General features: G+C 41.9%; 1 protein-coding gene across 2 annotated transcripts in view; it reads right to left on the bottom strand.

Moving 5' to 3' along the window:
• The window catches only part of AMBRA1 (autophagy and beclin 1 regulator 1), a 177,550-nt gene that overhangs the window by 146,045 nt on the left and 16,610 nt on the right, over positions 1-14,895 (bottom strand). The window contains exons 8-9 of one of the 2 annotated variants that reach the window (XM_066636723.1): positions 14,607-14,753; positions 13,291-14,366 (exon numbers count right to left, since the gene is read on the bottom strand). In XM_066636723.1, the coding sequence (XP_066492820.1) occupies positions 13,291-14,366; positions 14,607-14,753 (1,223 nt within the window). Of the gene's footprint in view, positions 1-13,290; positions 14,754-14,895 lie in introns of both variants that reach the window. The other variant, XM_066636722.1, reaches the window with a different exon arrangement.

The raw sequence follows: 14,895 nt of genomic DNA, 5'->3' as shown, positions 1-14,895 counted from the left end.
TCTTCTATTACTTTGTAAATTTCCACAGCCAGTCTATATCCACTGTTCTCTGAGAGATATATGTCTCCCAAGTATCATATGCCAAGCCTCCCTGCAACAGCCTTCAAAACAATAACTGAAAACCATGTCAGTATTCCAACACTCTTTTCAGCATGTATAAAGAAAAACCACTTTTTTCTTCCAGTCCCCGTTATACTAAGCTATGACTGCCACACCTGAGCTCTAAAGTGAAAGAGACCAAAACTTTACCACCTCAGCTAACCACCTTAATCTCCATAATATGGTGTGTAAACTGAATCTAAGAGATGCTCTATACATTATACAGAATGAGGCAATTTTATTTAGTTTAGTATTTTTCCTCTCTAAGCAACAAGGGATTTCCATGTATTTGAAAAGACCTTTGGTTGGGGAAAAAAGCAGGATGTTTCTGCTCGCTAACTGTATTTTTAAAAAGCACTCTGGCCCCTTCTTTAGAAAAGATACTATGAACTTACTATTAAGTTTGAGAGATGCACCCTCTAGTGGCATGAGAAACACACTGTCATTTTTAAAGTAATGCATATTTATAACATAATACACCCCAAGTATGGTTCATATTATAGGTCATTGTTAAGACAGGTTAATTTTTGTTTTAGTCCTAAACCTATTTTAAAACTCAGCAGCAAAAACAACTACCACCACTATTATTAAAACACTCAATGCGAAAAATGCAAGTTCTCATGATTTGGGAAACATTTGGGAGACAAATGTGAAGTAAAAGGAGAACAACCTCAACAGAAAAAGCCCACATATTTTAGTCCCCTGTCATAGGTAAGGTTAAAGAATTGTTAGAAATCCAGCTTTGAGATTCTCTCCAAACCCCTTAAGTTTGAAAAAAGGTCGGAAGGGCAGTATAGTTTGGAATTTCCATCTCCAATTAAACTGAAAGGGGGAAAGAGTCAAGCAGCCCTAAAAAGTACTGTAAACAAGACCCAGCTCCTAGTCATTTTGGGGGAGAAGTTGGAAAAGCAGTGTCAATGCCAACACTAATTGAGAACAATACCACTACTAAAATTTTCCTTGTAAGTAAACTTAGTTTAGTTTGAAGAGCTGTGTTGATTCTGCTTGCATTTCTGCTTAGATTCTGGCAGCCAGGTTACCGGAGGGTGACCCAGACTTAGAGGTTGATAATCCAGAAGGAAACTGTCTTCCTCTCTCAAGGTCTTATGGAGAGTGGAACCCCAGTAAGTCAGGGACTGAAGGAAATATAAGAACAGCTAGACAGATGTGCTTTGGGGTATCAGGTCGGGTATCTACAAAAGCACCACAACCGTGCTTGTATATTCATTTATATGCAGTAACTTTAAACAAAAACACAGTATGTCAAGCTTACAAAAGCCAGAAGTGCATAAATAATACTTGAGATCATTCTCACATTTTGGCAATTAAAATCATAGCCATAATCAAAGAATTACACACAACAGCTTATAGTCTTCTCTCACATCACCCTCAACTAGACTCAATAATACACCCAATAATACACTAATACAATAAGAATCAAAGTTGAATCTAAAGAGCACCTGAGCATCCCATTCATATGAACCAAATATGATATGCAGGGAAAGGCCTCTCCAACACAAATCAGAAGATAAAGAATACTCCAGTTAGGTTGAAGAAATTATCAAGATACCAACTATGCATCATTTTTCAGAAATTCTCCTCTCAACCCGGTATCAAGAGCACCCTTAAGCATATTTTTATGGAGCAACCAATACTTAGGGGTGATATTCAGATAAATTTTCTACTTCTGCTTAACTGTCAAATTCAAATCCTCCAGAGCAACAAGAACCCTATAAATTTTTGCCAAGTATTCCTTACAATTACCACTAGTAAATGATCAAAAGCAGTCAAAGATCTATGAATATAATGACTTGAAGAGAGCAACTGAACAAAATGCCTCAATTACAGATATTAGAAGAAAAGAGCATTGTAGGACAATGTTATTGCAGATCTTAAAATATTAGGTCACCATTATAAATAAAATCCCTGAATCCAAGGATGCCATTTTCTAACTAGAGGCTAAAATCTCTCATTTCATGAGCTTTATCAAGACCAAGGTTGTTGGCATCCTTCAGTCTCAGAAGACTATGGTATCGCGCTCTGAATAGTGTTCTGGAACAGAGTGTCCTCTCCAGTGTGTGAAGCCTGGGTAAAGTAGATATGGAGAATAGACTGTTACCCATGCAGCAAATCCCCCCTCTCCACATCACTGAAATGGTCCAATGGAAAGGCAGAAGCCAATATGGTTGGTTCCAGTGGCGTTGCAAGAGTTGCCAGAACGTGACTGTGTTCAGCCATGAACTGCCTCAGGGACTCCGGATTTTGCCTCCAGGTTGACTCCTGAAGCCTTTTCCATAACTGGATGTAGCCACAAGGCAGTGGAGGTTTGGGATCAGAGTTTTCCTTCTCTCAGATGAGCTGCCTTCCCAGGCTAATGAGTCCCATCTACCCAGTGGCTGTTTAGTCGCCTCTTACGACAAGTAAAGCCAAACTGAGGGCCTATTCTTATCCCCAGCCCCCAGGGGAAAGACCAAGGTTAAATATTATAAATGGTAATGAGGAAGTGCATGGAGCTAAATGTTTCCTACACTTATCCCAGGGGTGCCCAAACCCCAGCCCTGGGGCCACTTGTGGCCCTCGGGGAACCCCTAGTCTCCTATAAGTCTCTGGCCCTCCGGAGACTTGCTGGAGCCCACACTGGTCTGATGTAACTGCTCTCAGCGTGACGGCCAACTGCTTAGTCTCTCACTTGAGCTTTGGGACAAGGGCTCCCTCCACTGCTGGCTGTTTCACATCTGTGATGCGGCAGCAAAGGAAAGGCTGGTCTTGCTTTGTGCAAGGCCTTTTATTGGCCTTGAGCTATTGCAAGACCTTCATTCATTCATATAAGTTCCATCTCTAATATATTCATTTATGTAAATTTATTCAAATTTGAAATGTAAATGAATTCCCCACACACACAGTGTCAGATGATGTGGCCCTCCTGCCAAAAAGACTGGACACCCCTGACTTATCCCATGCTCTAAATATTGCTTTAGAAACAGGGCCAAGTCTAAAATTTGTATGGTGAAAGTCATAACAATGTTGATGTAAGAATGCTGAGACAAGGTTGTCCTATGTCCCAAGAAGATTCATGCAGTTTTTTTTAAAAGACAGAACGAAGAGGACAAAATAGCATCTTGATGATATGATGATAGATAGCGACAGATGGAACAGTCAGATGTTCTACTCTGAACTACAAGCTGCTGCAAAACTTTCATATTTAACCCAGGCAGATTTATAATTCCAGAAAACTATTAGTTCTGCTTGTATTTTGTTCAGCAATTTCTGAGAGATCAGCAAAGGAAGAGCAAGAAATAGAAAGCAATATTTAGGAAATGCTTTCATTTTAACAACCGCTATTCTTCCAGACCACCTATGACATCCTGCCAAAGTCACTTCTCCAACAGAAGTAGAGGTCTCCAAACTGTGGGACAGCTGCATTAAGAAAACGCCTTCCCAGCACAGCACTTACTCTTCTCCATTGCAGCCTCTTATCTTCCCATCCAATCACCTCACAATGTTATTGCCCCAGCAAGCTCTGCCCCCTGGTTTTTGGGCAGATGCAGCTGCCCAGAATAAGTTTGTGCGCATTTTTATTGTTTTTTTATTTTTCTGGGGAGAAATGAGGGAAAGGAAGAAGAGCATTCATTACGTCTGCTTTATTATGAGAAATGGATCAAGTTCTTTTGTAAATAAACAGATAAAAATATTTTTCTTACTAGATCTTTTTTTAAAAGTTTCATGAACCTAGGTGGGTCCTGTTAAGAGTGTCATTTTAAGAAATGGGTCCTGGTGCTAAAACGTTTGAGTACACCAACTTAGAGATACTGTTCACTGCGTCCCAAGCATTAGCTTCTATTAAAACCCATTTTTGTCCAGCCCACGGGTGTACACATTTGGTCCCTGTTGTATATATGCAACATTGGGCAGAACTGGCATACAGAACCAGTCATTCAGGGTATTTAAAAAACTACCTGACAAAGTATTGGTATGCCAACACAGTAATATGTTGAGGTGTTCATGATTTGAGAAGGACTACTTCAATACAATTTCTACTTTTATGAACATTATGGTAAGTAATTGTTGCTATTCAGTTGGCTGGGATTTCAAGAAAGAAACTCTTATTTGAGGGATCGAATTAAGAAAGCTGAGCCATGAAAGATGCCTTGTAGCTTCCCCTGAGGTACTATGGCATACCATCTTTTAAAAAGTAGCCCAGGTTACCTACTGTCTCTGATCTCATACTGTTTGAATGAGTGAGGGCAAGCTCCCTTCAGCTTGAATTCAAATTAGACTGGCAGTTGTGAACATCATTGGAGAACTGTTTTGTTAGGGGAAAATATATATATACTTCATAGTGGCATGTAATTTTGTGAACTTGTATGCTTCCATCTGGAACAGTGGTTCTCAAACATTTTGCACCAGGACCCACTTTTCAGAATGACACTCCAGGACGCACAAGCAGTGCATCATGGCTAGAAGTTACATCATCAAGCAGGAAGTGCTTTCATGAGAATGCAGCAAGCATTGAAATTGTACCATTTTCTCTAGACAGGCAGGCTACTGATAATATTTATAATTTATAAAACTAAATTAAAGTAAAACAAATAAATAAGAGATGGCATGGGGAAGCCAGCCCTTTTCCACCAAGCGAATTCTTTCTGTAACCTGCTTGCAATAACCTCAACCTTTCACCCCCCCCCCCAAAAAAAAAGATCAGTAAGATTATCAGCCCTACCCAGTGTCCAGTTCAATTTAAATTCTTATATTTCAACCAGTTGTGCGACTTAGGACAAAATCAAATTTTAAATCCAACATGTTTTTTGTTTGGGCTAAGATTCAAAGCTTCCCTCTAAACACCTCTAAGCATACAAGTAAAACCCCCAAGGGATGAAGAGATGAGGCTTCATGGGGGGGGGATCACAGCAACCCTTTCCAATAAAGCAGTGGTCCCCAAACCACCGGAAACCTCTTTTTAAAATGACAAAACTATTAGGACTCTCCTAGCTCTGAAAGACTAAAAAAGAAAAAAGTTGCACCTTGCTAGCTGGAGTCTCCGTTTTTATCCTTTGGGGGGGGGCTGCCTTCTGGAGCATTTGTTGAGCTCCATTTTCATCAAATCAGGATAATTCTGGTGGCATTGCATTGCCTGACCTTCAACACAAGCCAAGCAAACTTGCTTACGTGCAAGTAAATGCAAACGTCTGGCTCAATACCTTCGTCAGCTTGGAGGAAGGGACTTCATTCTCAGGTGTTTTTTGGCAGCTATGTTCATCAGATCCCATTTCAGTACTGCTGGATTCCTCTCGGACTGCCCTTCGCAATGGACCAAGGCATGGTCATCTACTCCATGAGTAAACATGTGCTGTGACTCAGTTTCACTTTTCATAGGGCTTCATGCATTTTCCTTCTCTGTTACTAGCTTATCAGTTAAAGTCATCTTATCTTATAAGTCTAAAGCTTATCAGGACCCACCAACAATCAGGCCAAGACCCACAGTTTCAGAAACCCTGTATTAAACTTCTGCATGGTCATATCCACATTTCCCTATTTGAGCAGGGACCGATGCAGTGCCAGCAGCTTGGCTCAAGAACTGTGTCTGGATCATGATCTCATCTGATGCCAGACCAAGTTACAAGTGAGTTACTTTTGATTTTTTTCCGGAGGGTGGGAGAAGCGAAGTCAAACTGAAGGCAAGAATTATGGTTCTTGTTTCACTGACTGAAAAGTCGCTACAGCAAGGGAAAGCAGATGATTTGCAATGAACCGCAGCCAACTGCAGTCTAGTGCATCATAGCACTTGCTGCATGCTATAAATTTTAGACTGGATGAGACCCACTCCACAAGGTACCTATGCTCTTAAGCAAGAGTGCACTCGGGGACACAAATCAATTGTGATCCGTCAAAAGGTCTCACTTCTTAAACATGAACACGTTCGTGAACTGTGGTCCAACTTTAAAAATCAAAAGGGAAGGGGGAGAAGTAGACCAAGCAAGACTAAAGTAAGTCAGCTCCCTGCACTCCAATCAGTTACATGATCATTATAAATAAGGTCTAGAGGAGAGAACCCATTTTTTCAGCAGCAGCATCAGAGCAAAATATATAAATAAAATAAATCTGTAGCTTTGAACTCCAACATGACCTTCAAATAAATGAAGCAACTTGAACTACCTGTTACTAATTGTATACTACAAGTATGTACTACAATTGTGAATCAAATATTACTACTTCAAATTAAAAGAATCTAAAATTTTTAAATTTTTTTAAAACTGAAATCTGAATTTGACAAGTGGGTAGTCACAATCAAAGTACCTGTACCTAAATAAAGTATTCACTAAAGTATAGCTTTTCCTAAATTACAAACTCACACCATTCTATAACACAGAAGCTTGTTAAGATAAAGTTCACATCTAATAAAATACTGGAATCTTATAAACATCTACTCAGTAAATCTCACTGAATACAGTGGCACTTCTGAACAAACATGATTGGGAAAGCACTGTTACATAGGTACAGTGCAGATGGGTACCAGATCGCCAACTTTACAGCCTGCTCAATTACTTTCCTTTCCACCAGTATCACTTGACAAAGTAGTTTACATGCTGACACAGCAGTATTTCCAAAGCTTAGTCAGCCTGAGATCTAAGAAATGGACAGGCAGATGGCAAAAACATCAGTAAACAAAGAGCCCCATCCTGCAAGCAGCACCAATCTGAAGAACACTGGAGAGAGTTAGGTCTTCACACCCCTATTGCCTTAAAGGAGACATCTGGTCTTATTTCACCTCACAGTATACAGCCACCAAAAAAAAAAAAAAATTGTATGATGCACTTACTCAGAGACCAATAACACAGCAAAGAATCTAGCTGCCCCCAAAGCATGCTACATGGCCTGGTCTGTTTTCTGAGGTGCTATGTATGGAAGGGTATATGCTCATTTAAATGGGGTTCTCTGCTGTGTCCTTTCATTAACAAAATAAGACCAAGGATACTAACCAAAAAACCAATTAGGCATTAATGTCTATGTGATTAGCCTAGGATAATTAGCCCAGTGCACTCAAGTATCAGAACTTTCTCTTCACACATGGCCAATCTGTGAAACAAGTTGCAGAGAGGAATAGCAGCCTTCAGTTAGTCACCCACACAATTCATCCACTGCAGAGGCACCCTTCCCAAGGGAGCAATTTCTCAAACCGTTAAATCAGGTCAAGGAAACTTAACCCACACATAAGATAGCAAACAACACACTTTCATTTGAGGCTGCCAGTTAAATAACTGCATTATTTAGTGCAATATCTGCTTGAATAATCAGCAATGGACACTGGCTAATACTTGGATTTCTTTTGATAATCTCCAAATTCCTAGCACACCAGCACAGCTTCAGTGTTTTCCCTGGGTTGCCTCTTCTATTCAAAACATGCATGAGGCTGCCAGGTGAAGTAGTGTAGAGATCTAGAGTAAGATGACATAGGTGTACTGAGGGTAGTTGACTTCCACACCCACTCACCCTATATCCATCCCAGGTTCAACCATTTTTTATCTTGAGAAGTGCATGGCTCTGGGCCAAGAGCTAATCATCCAGCTATTACCCAACTCTGGACTCTTTAAGTCACTCAAAATCTGGGAGCACTACCATATCCTGGATGTGTAGGCGGTGGCAGCAAAAGAAGATCATCGTGCTAACAGTAGCATTTTTGGCTCCAACCTACATTGTTGCCCTTGAAAACTACTCAGAAGCTACAGCTGGTGAGCACCACAGTCGATAGCTATGGGAAACCAGGAGCACACTAAACCTAGTCTCTTCACTGGTTTCCTAAACCTAGTCTCTTCACTGGTTTAGTAAACCTAGTCTCTTCACTGGTTTCCCTAAACCTAGTCTCTTCACTGGTTTAGTAAACCTAGTCTCTTCACTGGTTTCCTACTGCCCTCTCAAAATCTGCACCCTGAGTAGCGTTGATCTACAGAACCCCAAACTACTTCGAATTAACAACTTTAAAGAACACTTCTGCCTCAACACATCCCATCACAACTGGGATAGACCTTTAAGAATTCTCATCAACCCCATTCATGCTTTCATCAGTAACACAGCACCTGCAATTCCATTGTTTTTCATTATGCACTTCTGGTGACATTTGGATCTGATAATCAGATCAGAGGGAACTATTGCATTGATTTTTCCACCTGATCATTTCAGCCCCTCTTTACAGGGCAATGAATGTAATGGGAAAGCCTCATGCAATTGATCCTTCCTTTATAGATCCTGGATTCAAAACACTAACAGTATATGAAAAACAGCCTCTGAAACCTGTTTCCACACTGTTGACTGAAAGCATGACTGAGGTATCTGCTCCTTCTTCATATTAAAGAAACAAACATCTCATAAGCACAGCCAGAATGTGTGAAACAGTATTTTCCACTGAAGTGCTACAGGAGCTTGCACGATTGAAATTCCCATGGAATGAATACCAAAAGCAAGCCCAAATACTCGGCTGTCTGCTCCAAATTCATTTACCATAGCAAGAAGCATCTGTTTACAGAAGTAAATGACTGACAGATTGGCTGAGCACAGCTGTCACAGCCTCAGAGGAAATGGCAGAAACATAACCGTCTATGACACTTAAGTCAGTCCAAAAATTGAATCAGCTGGATCATAACAAAAAGAGATAGGAGAATCTGAATAGTTCGCAACTAGCCTGGCCCCTGAGAAACAAAGTTAACTTTCCTCTGACATGACCCTCAAGTCCAGTTATAAGTGACCAACAAAATGTAGCTTCCTTTCTCAACACACTACAGAATAATTTTAACTACCAAGTGGATCCAACCACAAGCAGGTTTTCACTAAGTTTTCAATTCCTACAGCTGCTTCCTTCATCTAGTTCAGAAGGCGCCAAACCCCAGTCTGCGGGTTGGATCCAGTGCCCATAAAAATCCTTTCCCCACATGAACGGAGCTTATTGTTCCATAGGGCAGCTTCATATCTGTGCCTCCAATCTCCCCTAAACTTCATGTTGGGCAGCCATTTCTGCTGCCTGTCACCCCAGCAGGATCTGCACCTGATTTCCAGGCAGACAAACTGGCTTCCCGGGACAAACTGAGAGGAGATCAATCAGCAGCTCCAACTCGAGGCTGCCCGGGGGAACGGTAAGCTCTGTTCGTGCCAGAGAAGGGTTTTTCGGCACTCAGTGTTCCCAAGTTTGGAGACCACTGACCTAGCTCAAGCAGTAAAATACAAAAGTAAAATGTAGATGTCAAGGTGACAAGGTAACACAAGAGTTTCATAACTGATGTGTGGAGACAAAACTTTTCTAAAATCACTATGATCACAGAACCCATTTCTGCCCAGCTCACAGGTGTACACATTTGGCCCCTGTTGATACATGCGACTTTGAGCAGAAATGGCTAATTGCCCCCCCCCCACACACACACACACTTTTTTGGGAGCTTTCACTTTTTACATATAAAAAGTTTCCAGCCTGCTAATGATCTTAGCATGATCTTAGAAAGGGGGCAGAATTAGGGGAGACAAAAGTTACAAGGTGTGTTAGTCTAAGAAGTCTAGAAAGGACAAAGTTTAATATTTCTTTATAGATCTCCTCCCATCAGTACTACTGGACCTTTTAACAAAGGCGCATGACTGATCAAATGTCAGTATCAGAATTTTTATGCAGTAGCACAGAATTAAACATTCAACCTCTCTGAAAAGTATGTAGCCAAACACAAAATAAGTCATGAAATACTTTGAGGAGCTGGAAGCACATACACAATAACTAAATTACACATGAAGAATATGTTGGACTCAAATGCAAAACTAGTTTTGTAGAACTATGGCTGCAGTATGAATGAATCAGAAAAAACAATGCAATGAAAGTTAGTGGGCAAGAATTCCTACAGAGAGTTAAGTTTCAAACAAGAAAATGACACTGAACCAGATATACTCCTAAAAAGGTTAGAAGATCAACTGTACATAATCTCATGTGACACAGAGATGCTATCTACCAGCTCTAACATGGGCAGGAGAGCGCTCACCCAAAGTCAACTATATCTCACACAAGAGGCGAAAATCTTCATACAATTGTTCGGCCCTAGACACACAACAGCAAATCTGGGATTTCTGTGCACTGGCCAAACTCCAAGAATAATAGAGAGGGGGAAAAATGCCCGTCTTAATCCCTCACACAATTTATTTTCAAGAGAGCAGTGTCTCTTCCCTTTAGTATTAGTGTGATGACCCCTAATGGTAAGAATGCATATGGAAATATGGTCAGAACAGAGTGAGTCCCTGCACAGAAGATATCAATCCATCTTCTAAGATGCTATACCATTGATCCATTTAGCTCAGTATTGTGTATAACAACTGGCAGCGGCTCTTCAGGGTTTCAGATAAGACTTTCCCCTTTTCTGCCTGAAGGTGGCAGAAACTAAACCTAGGACTTCCTGTACGCAAAACATGTACTCTCCCACTAAGCTACAGTCCTACCATAGGGTCATGGCTAAGCAGCACAGCATCAGCTTTGCATGCACAAGGTCCCAGTTTCAATCCCTGGCATCTCCAGGTAGGGCAGAGAAGCCATTCCTGCAGAAGACCTTGGGAGTTGCTGCCAGTCTGTGTTGACAATGCTGACCTAAATGGCCCAATTCCATACAAGGCAACTTCCCAAGAAGCAGAGTTTGTCTCCTTACTACTCACTGCCCATGGACACTATTCAAGTCTGGAACTCTTCCTATCCCTGCCCCACTGGGCACAGATGCCTCTCACTTCTTTGCTGGCTATACTTCCCCCCCCCCCCATTCCATGTTCCACAGGTGATTTCCACAGACTCTGCCATATTTATTGTGCTTACATGGGCAGTCACACTTCACTCTTACATGGGTATGCACACTTTCACTCTGCTCTGGTCCACGTGCATCTGCCCCTTTAACCAACTTTCTGGGATCAAACAGAGGAGCAAGTACAGCAGGTCCTGACTTCAACTTACAGAAATGTGTCTCTATGTAAGCTCTGCATCAGTCATGCTTAGCCATCATGGCACACCAAACTACTTTTTAGCCGAGCAATATTAGCCAGTCATAGGCCTCCACCTCCTCCATCTCTTTGCTGGAAGGGGTAAGATGAGCTTCCTGTACTTCACAGGGAAAGCAAGGAGCCAGATCACTGTGTTCTGAGAATCAGAATGCAGCAATTTCTCTCTTTCCTCTGCATGGAATCTTTAAATGAAAGCACACTCTGTGTTTCTCCCTTTTGCTTAAAAAAACCAATGAAGAGGAAGGGGCAGGCAAGGAAGTCAGCTCTCTCTGTGGCAGACAGTAGGGAGGTGATGAGCACCTGATCGCCACTCTCCCACTAATCTATCACCAATGCTAGCTGTGCTTCTAAGGATCATGAGGATTCCAACAGACACAAAAAGTAGACTCAGGTTTTCTGGCAGAAAGATTACACAAGTCAGAGACCTACTATCTAACAAATTGAATCTGCCCTAAGTGAATAGGGAAACATGTATAATTAATAATTTAACACATTGAGATAAGTCAACCAGTTATTTCTTTGCTCACTGTGACAGAGAACCTGTAAATGTATACAGAAGCTGGACTCGGAATGCCCTTCCAGTTCAGTAACACATGGCAAACAATGATCTCTTAGGGCTGTTACACAAGGCATTGTGTAACACATTGTTCCTTACCCAGAGTATTTTCAAGCACATTAGGAGTCCAAGTCCAAGTCAAGTAAAAGCCAACTGGCTGCTGGACAGCAGTTTAAATTTGTGCAATATACCTACATGCCAGCTGGTAGGTGAGCGTCTGTACACATACAAGTACTGTAGGTATAAAAGAGCAGTCTACTGACTGCTAATATCAAATACATTCAAGGTAAGGCTAGTCATTCATGAAACACACTCACTTGACAAGATCAGTATTTAGTAAACTTTGGATATACACACACATAAAATTAACATTTTAAGGTCAATCAGAAATCACTGAAAGACAGTGGGGAAAAATGGAGGCAGGAATTTTAAACTAGGAGGGTTATTTTGTCATCAACAACAATCAACATGCAGCTAGAATAATCTTAACACTGTATTCAAGTAATCTCAGAAGCAGAGGTTGAAACAGTAAGAAAAAAGGAAAACCTTTCTTCAAAAAACACACCATCAACACTTCTATTCCATTACTATATATTTACAAGGCAGCAATTTCATATTGCCTGAGTAGATCTGGCACCAACCAGTACCAGGAACATACATATTTGATGTTCTCTCAACCATTATCTATAAAGCATTGGCTGGAAAACAATTCAAGACCAGGATGACCCAAGAATGTTTCATAATGGGGAAGCAACCAAAAGGAGTCATCCTAAAGTCAGGGAGATGCTCATTCCCTCTTAAAAGCACACAAAGAGAAAAGAAAATCAAGCTCTTTACTGCTGTTACCTGCTGACACAATGTGACAAGTCTAGTGCCAAAACTGCCCATGCATAAGTAGCCATTGCAGTATGTGCCATGGTTCGATACTCCATGCAGTGCCACAGCAACAAGAAAGTGAGATACTTGGGGAGTGGGATAACTATAAGTCCTACTGCTGCTAATACACTAGATCCCCTACATAAGTAGAGGTTCAATTCCACAGGTCTGAATGGATGTCTCAACTTAACCACTTTTCCCCAGCCCACAGGTGTACACATTTTATCCCTGTTGCATATATGCAACGTTGGACAGAAATGGCTTAGGTAGGTCAAAAAAAGTCAGTCATTGCTGGCCTAGTGCCTGCGTGAAATCACCATGAAGTACTGAACCTGCTAATGCAACCGTTTGGAACCTGGACATCCGTAATGTGAGGGGTCCATGTAATTGTTACAAGAATTCTTAACTTCTATATAGTGTTATAGTATATAACACTATAGTATAGTATAGTATAGTATATACTATACTATAGTATAGTATATACTATACTATAGTATAGTATATACTATACTATAGTATAGTATAGTATAGTATATACTATACTATAGTATAGTATAGTATACTATAGTATATAGTATATATAGTATCTATATAGTGTTTCCTGGGTATGTCAGGTGTATTATCTTGATTTTGTCCTTTTGCTAACAATCAAACTCATTAGTTCAGAATGAACTACAGATCCTCTCAAAAGATCACACTGGATAAGGATTCAGACAAAGGGGAAGAACAAAAGCAGAAGGGTTTAGCAGTCTTACCTCCTGAGTGAATCCTCCTCTGAACTTTCCTCAGGCATTTCCTGGTTTAAGGCATCCTGTGATACATTCCCAGGTCTATTTGAAGCAGATTGACTGTAAACTCTTTCCCAGTGACCCGTCTCCTGGTTAAAGACTACTCCCATGGTCCTTTCCTCTGGAGGATTAGAAGATCTTCCCAGTGGCAGTCTGGGAGGAGTTCTGCTTTCAGTTCTCTCGGAAGTTGGCAACTGGCTGCTGCTGGATGGCACACCCTCAAATGTGCTTTGGACCTGCCCTGGTGCATAGCTGGGCGTGCTTCTTTCCCAGCGAAGTGTGTCATTGTTAAAAGTCAGCAGGTTGTGACAGGCGCGACAGCGGTTCAGGTGCCCCCGTGACAAATTGGAATTGTTTTCACTGCTATGCGGGGTCTGTTGATGAGAAGGGCCAGGCCTATCAGGCTCAATATTATTGTTAAGCATCTCCTGAGCCTGATGTGACTGACTAGGTTCACCACCTATCCCCTGATCTAGCTCCTGAAGCCTGTCATATTCCAAAAAGAACCGCCTTAAATCACACTGAAGCTCATTGCGAATGCTGGCTGGGTTGCTTGGGACAGCACTACTAGCGCTTTCTGCTTCAGCAGGAGCTGAAAAACCCCTCCCTTCTGTAGCTGAAGTATATACAGAAGATTGAGAGCTTCCTTCCTGCTGTCTCAGTACTGACAACAAACTCACAGAAGAGGCACTGGTTCTAGGAGGCGGCATACCTTCCAACTCTGAGCGAGAGCCCATGTTCAACACAGTTCGAGTCCAGTCAGACCCTTCTAGCCCAGAGGCCATGTCTCTTGTAGACTGGTGATACCTGGACGAATGGCCTGACAAAGGCCCACTAAGGGATCTACGAGTGGGGCCCAAGCTAAGATTGCGCAGGGTGTTGCCAGCAGTGCTGCTTTGCACAGTGCTGAAAGCAGATGGTCGGTTAAGGAGTCCCTGCTCCTGCTGGGCTGTAGATGCCTGCTCCGGGGGTTGGTAAGGCTCCATTTGCACAGAAGAAAATGACGTGCCAGTGGACCCAGAGGATGTGGATGGGGCATTGTCCTGGGACGGGAAGAGAGAAGAAGGAAGTCTTGCACTAGAACATCGCCTGCAAAGGCACAACACCCCCAGATGCTGGCAACATTTTACTGAAGAGTAATTGACGGGCTCATTGAGGCCATTATAGGCAGATGCTCTAGAGGCCTCACTAGCTGGAGGTGGTGGTGGAGGTGGAGGTGGTGGTGGAGGGGGAGGAGGAGGGGAAGGAGTAGCCGAGTCCTGCATGGCATTTTGCTCTCCCACCTGGATGCCAGAGGAGCGCGAGGACAGCATATGCAGGAAGTTGTGAAGGAGCGGTGTGCGTCTCACAGGCTGAGATTGGAGAATAGAACGCTGGCGGTAGTGTGGCATTTCTGTACTATCCACATGTATTTCTACCTCTTCATCATTCTGCAAAAAAAGTGTAAGAGGACAATCACCGTGCAACAAAATAAGAGAATCCCCAAACAACTGGATTAACTTTTGCTGCAAGCAAACCAGACGCATTGCCCTTGAGCAGGTAAGAGCCTACCAAGCACTAGAAAAATCTACC

The sequence above is a fragment of the Tiliqua scincoides genome, chromosome 1, assembly GCF_035046505.1.
Source record: "Tiliqua scincoides isolate rTilSci1 chromosome 1, rTilSci1.hap2, whole genome shotgun sequence".
NCBI classification, from domain to species: Eukaryota; Metazoa; Chordata; class Lepidosauria; order Squamata; family Scincidae; genus Tiliqua; species Tiliqua scincoides.
The sequence above is the reverse complement of the archived record's forward strand: the minus strand, read 5'-3'. Positions and strand labels throughout refer to the sequence as shown.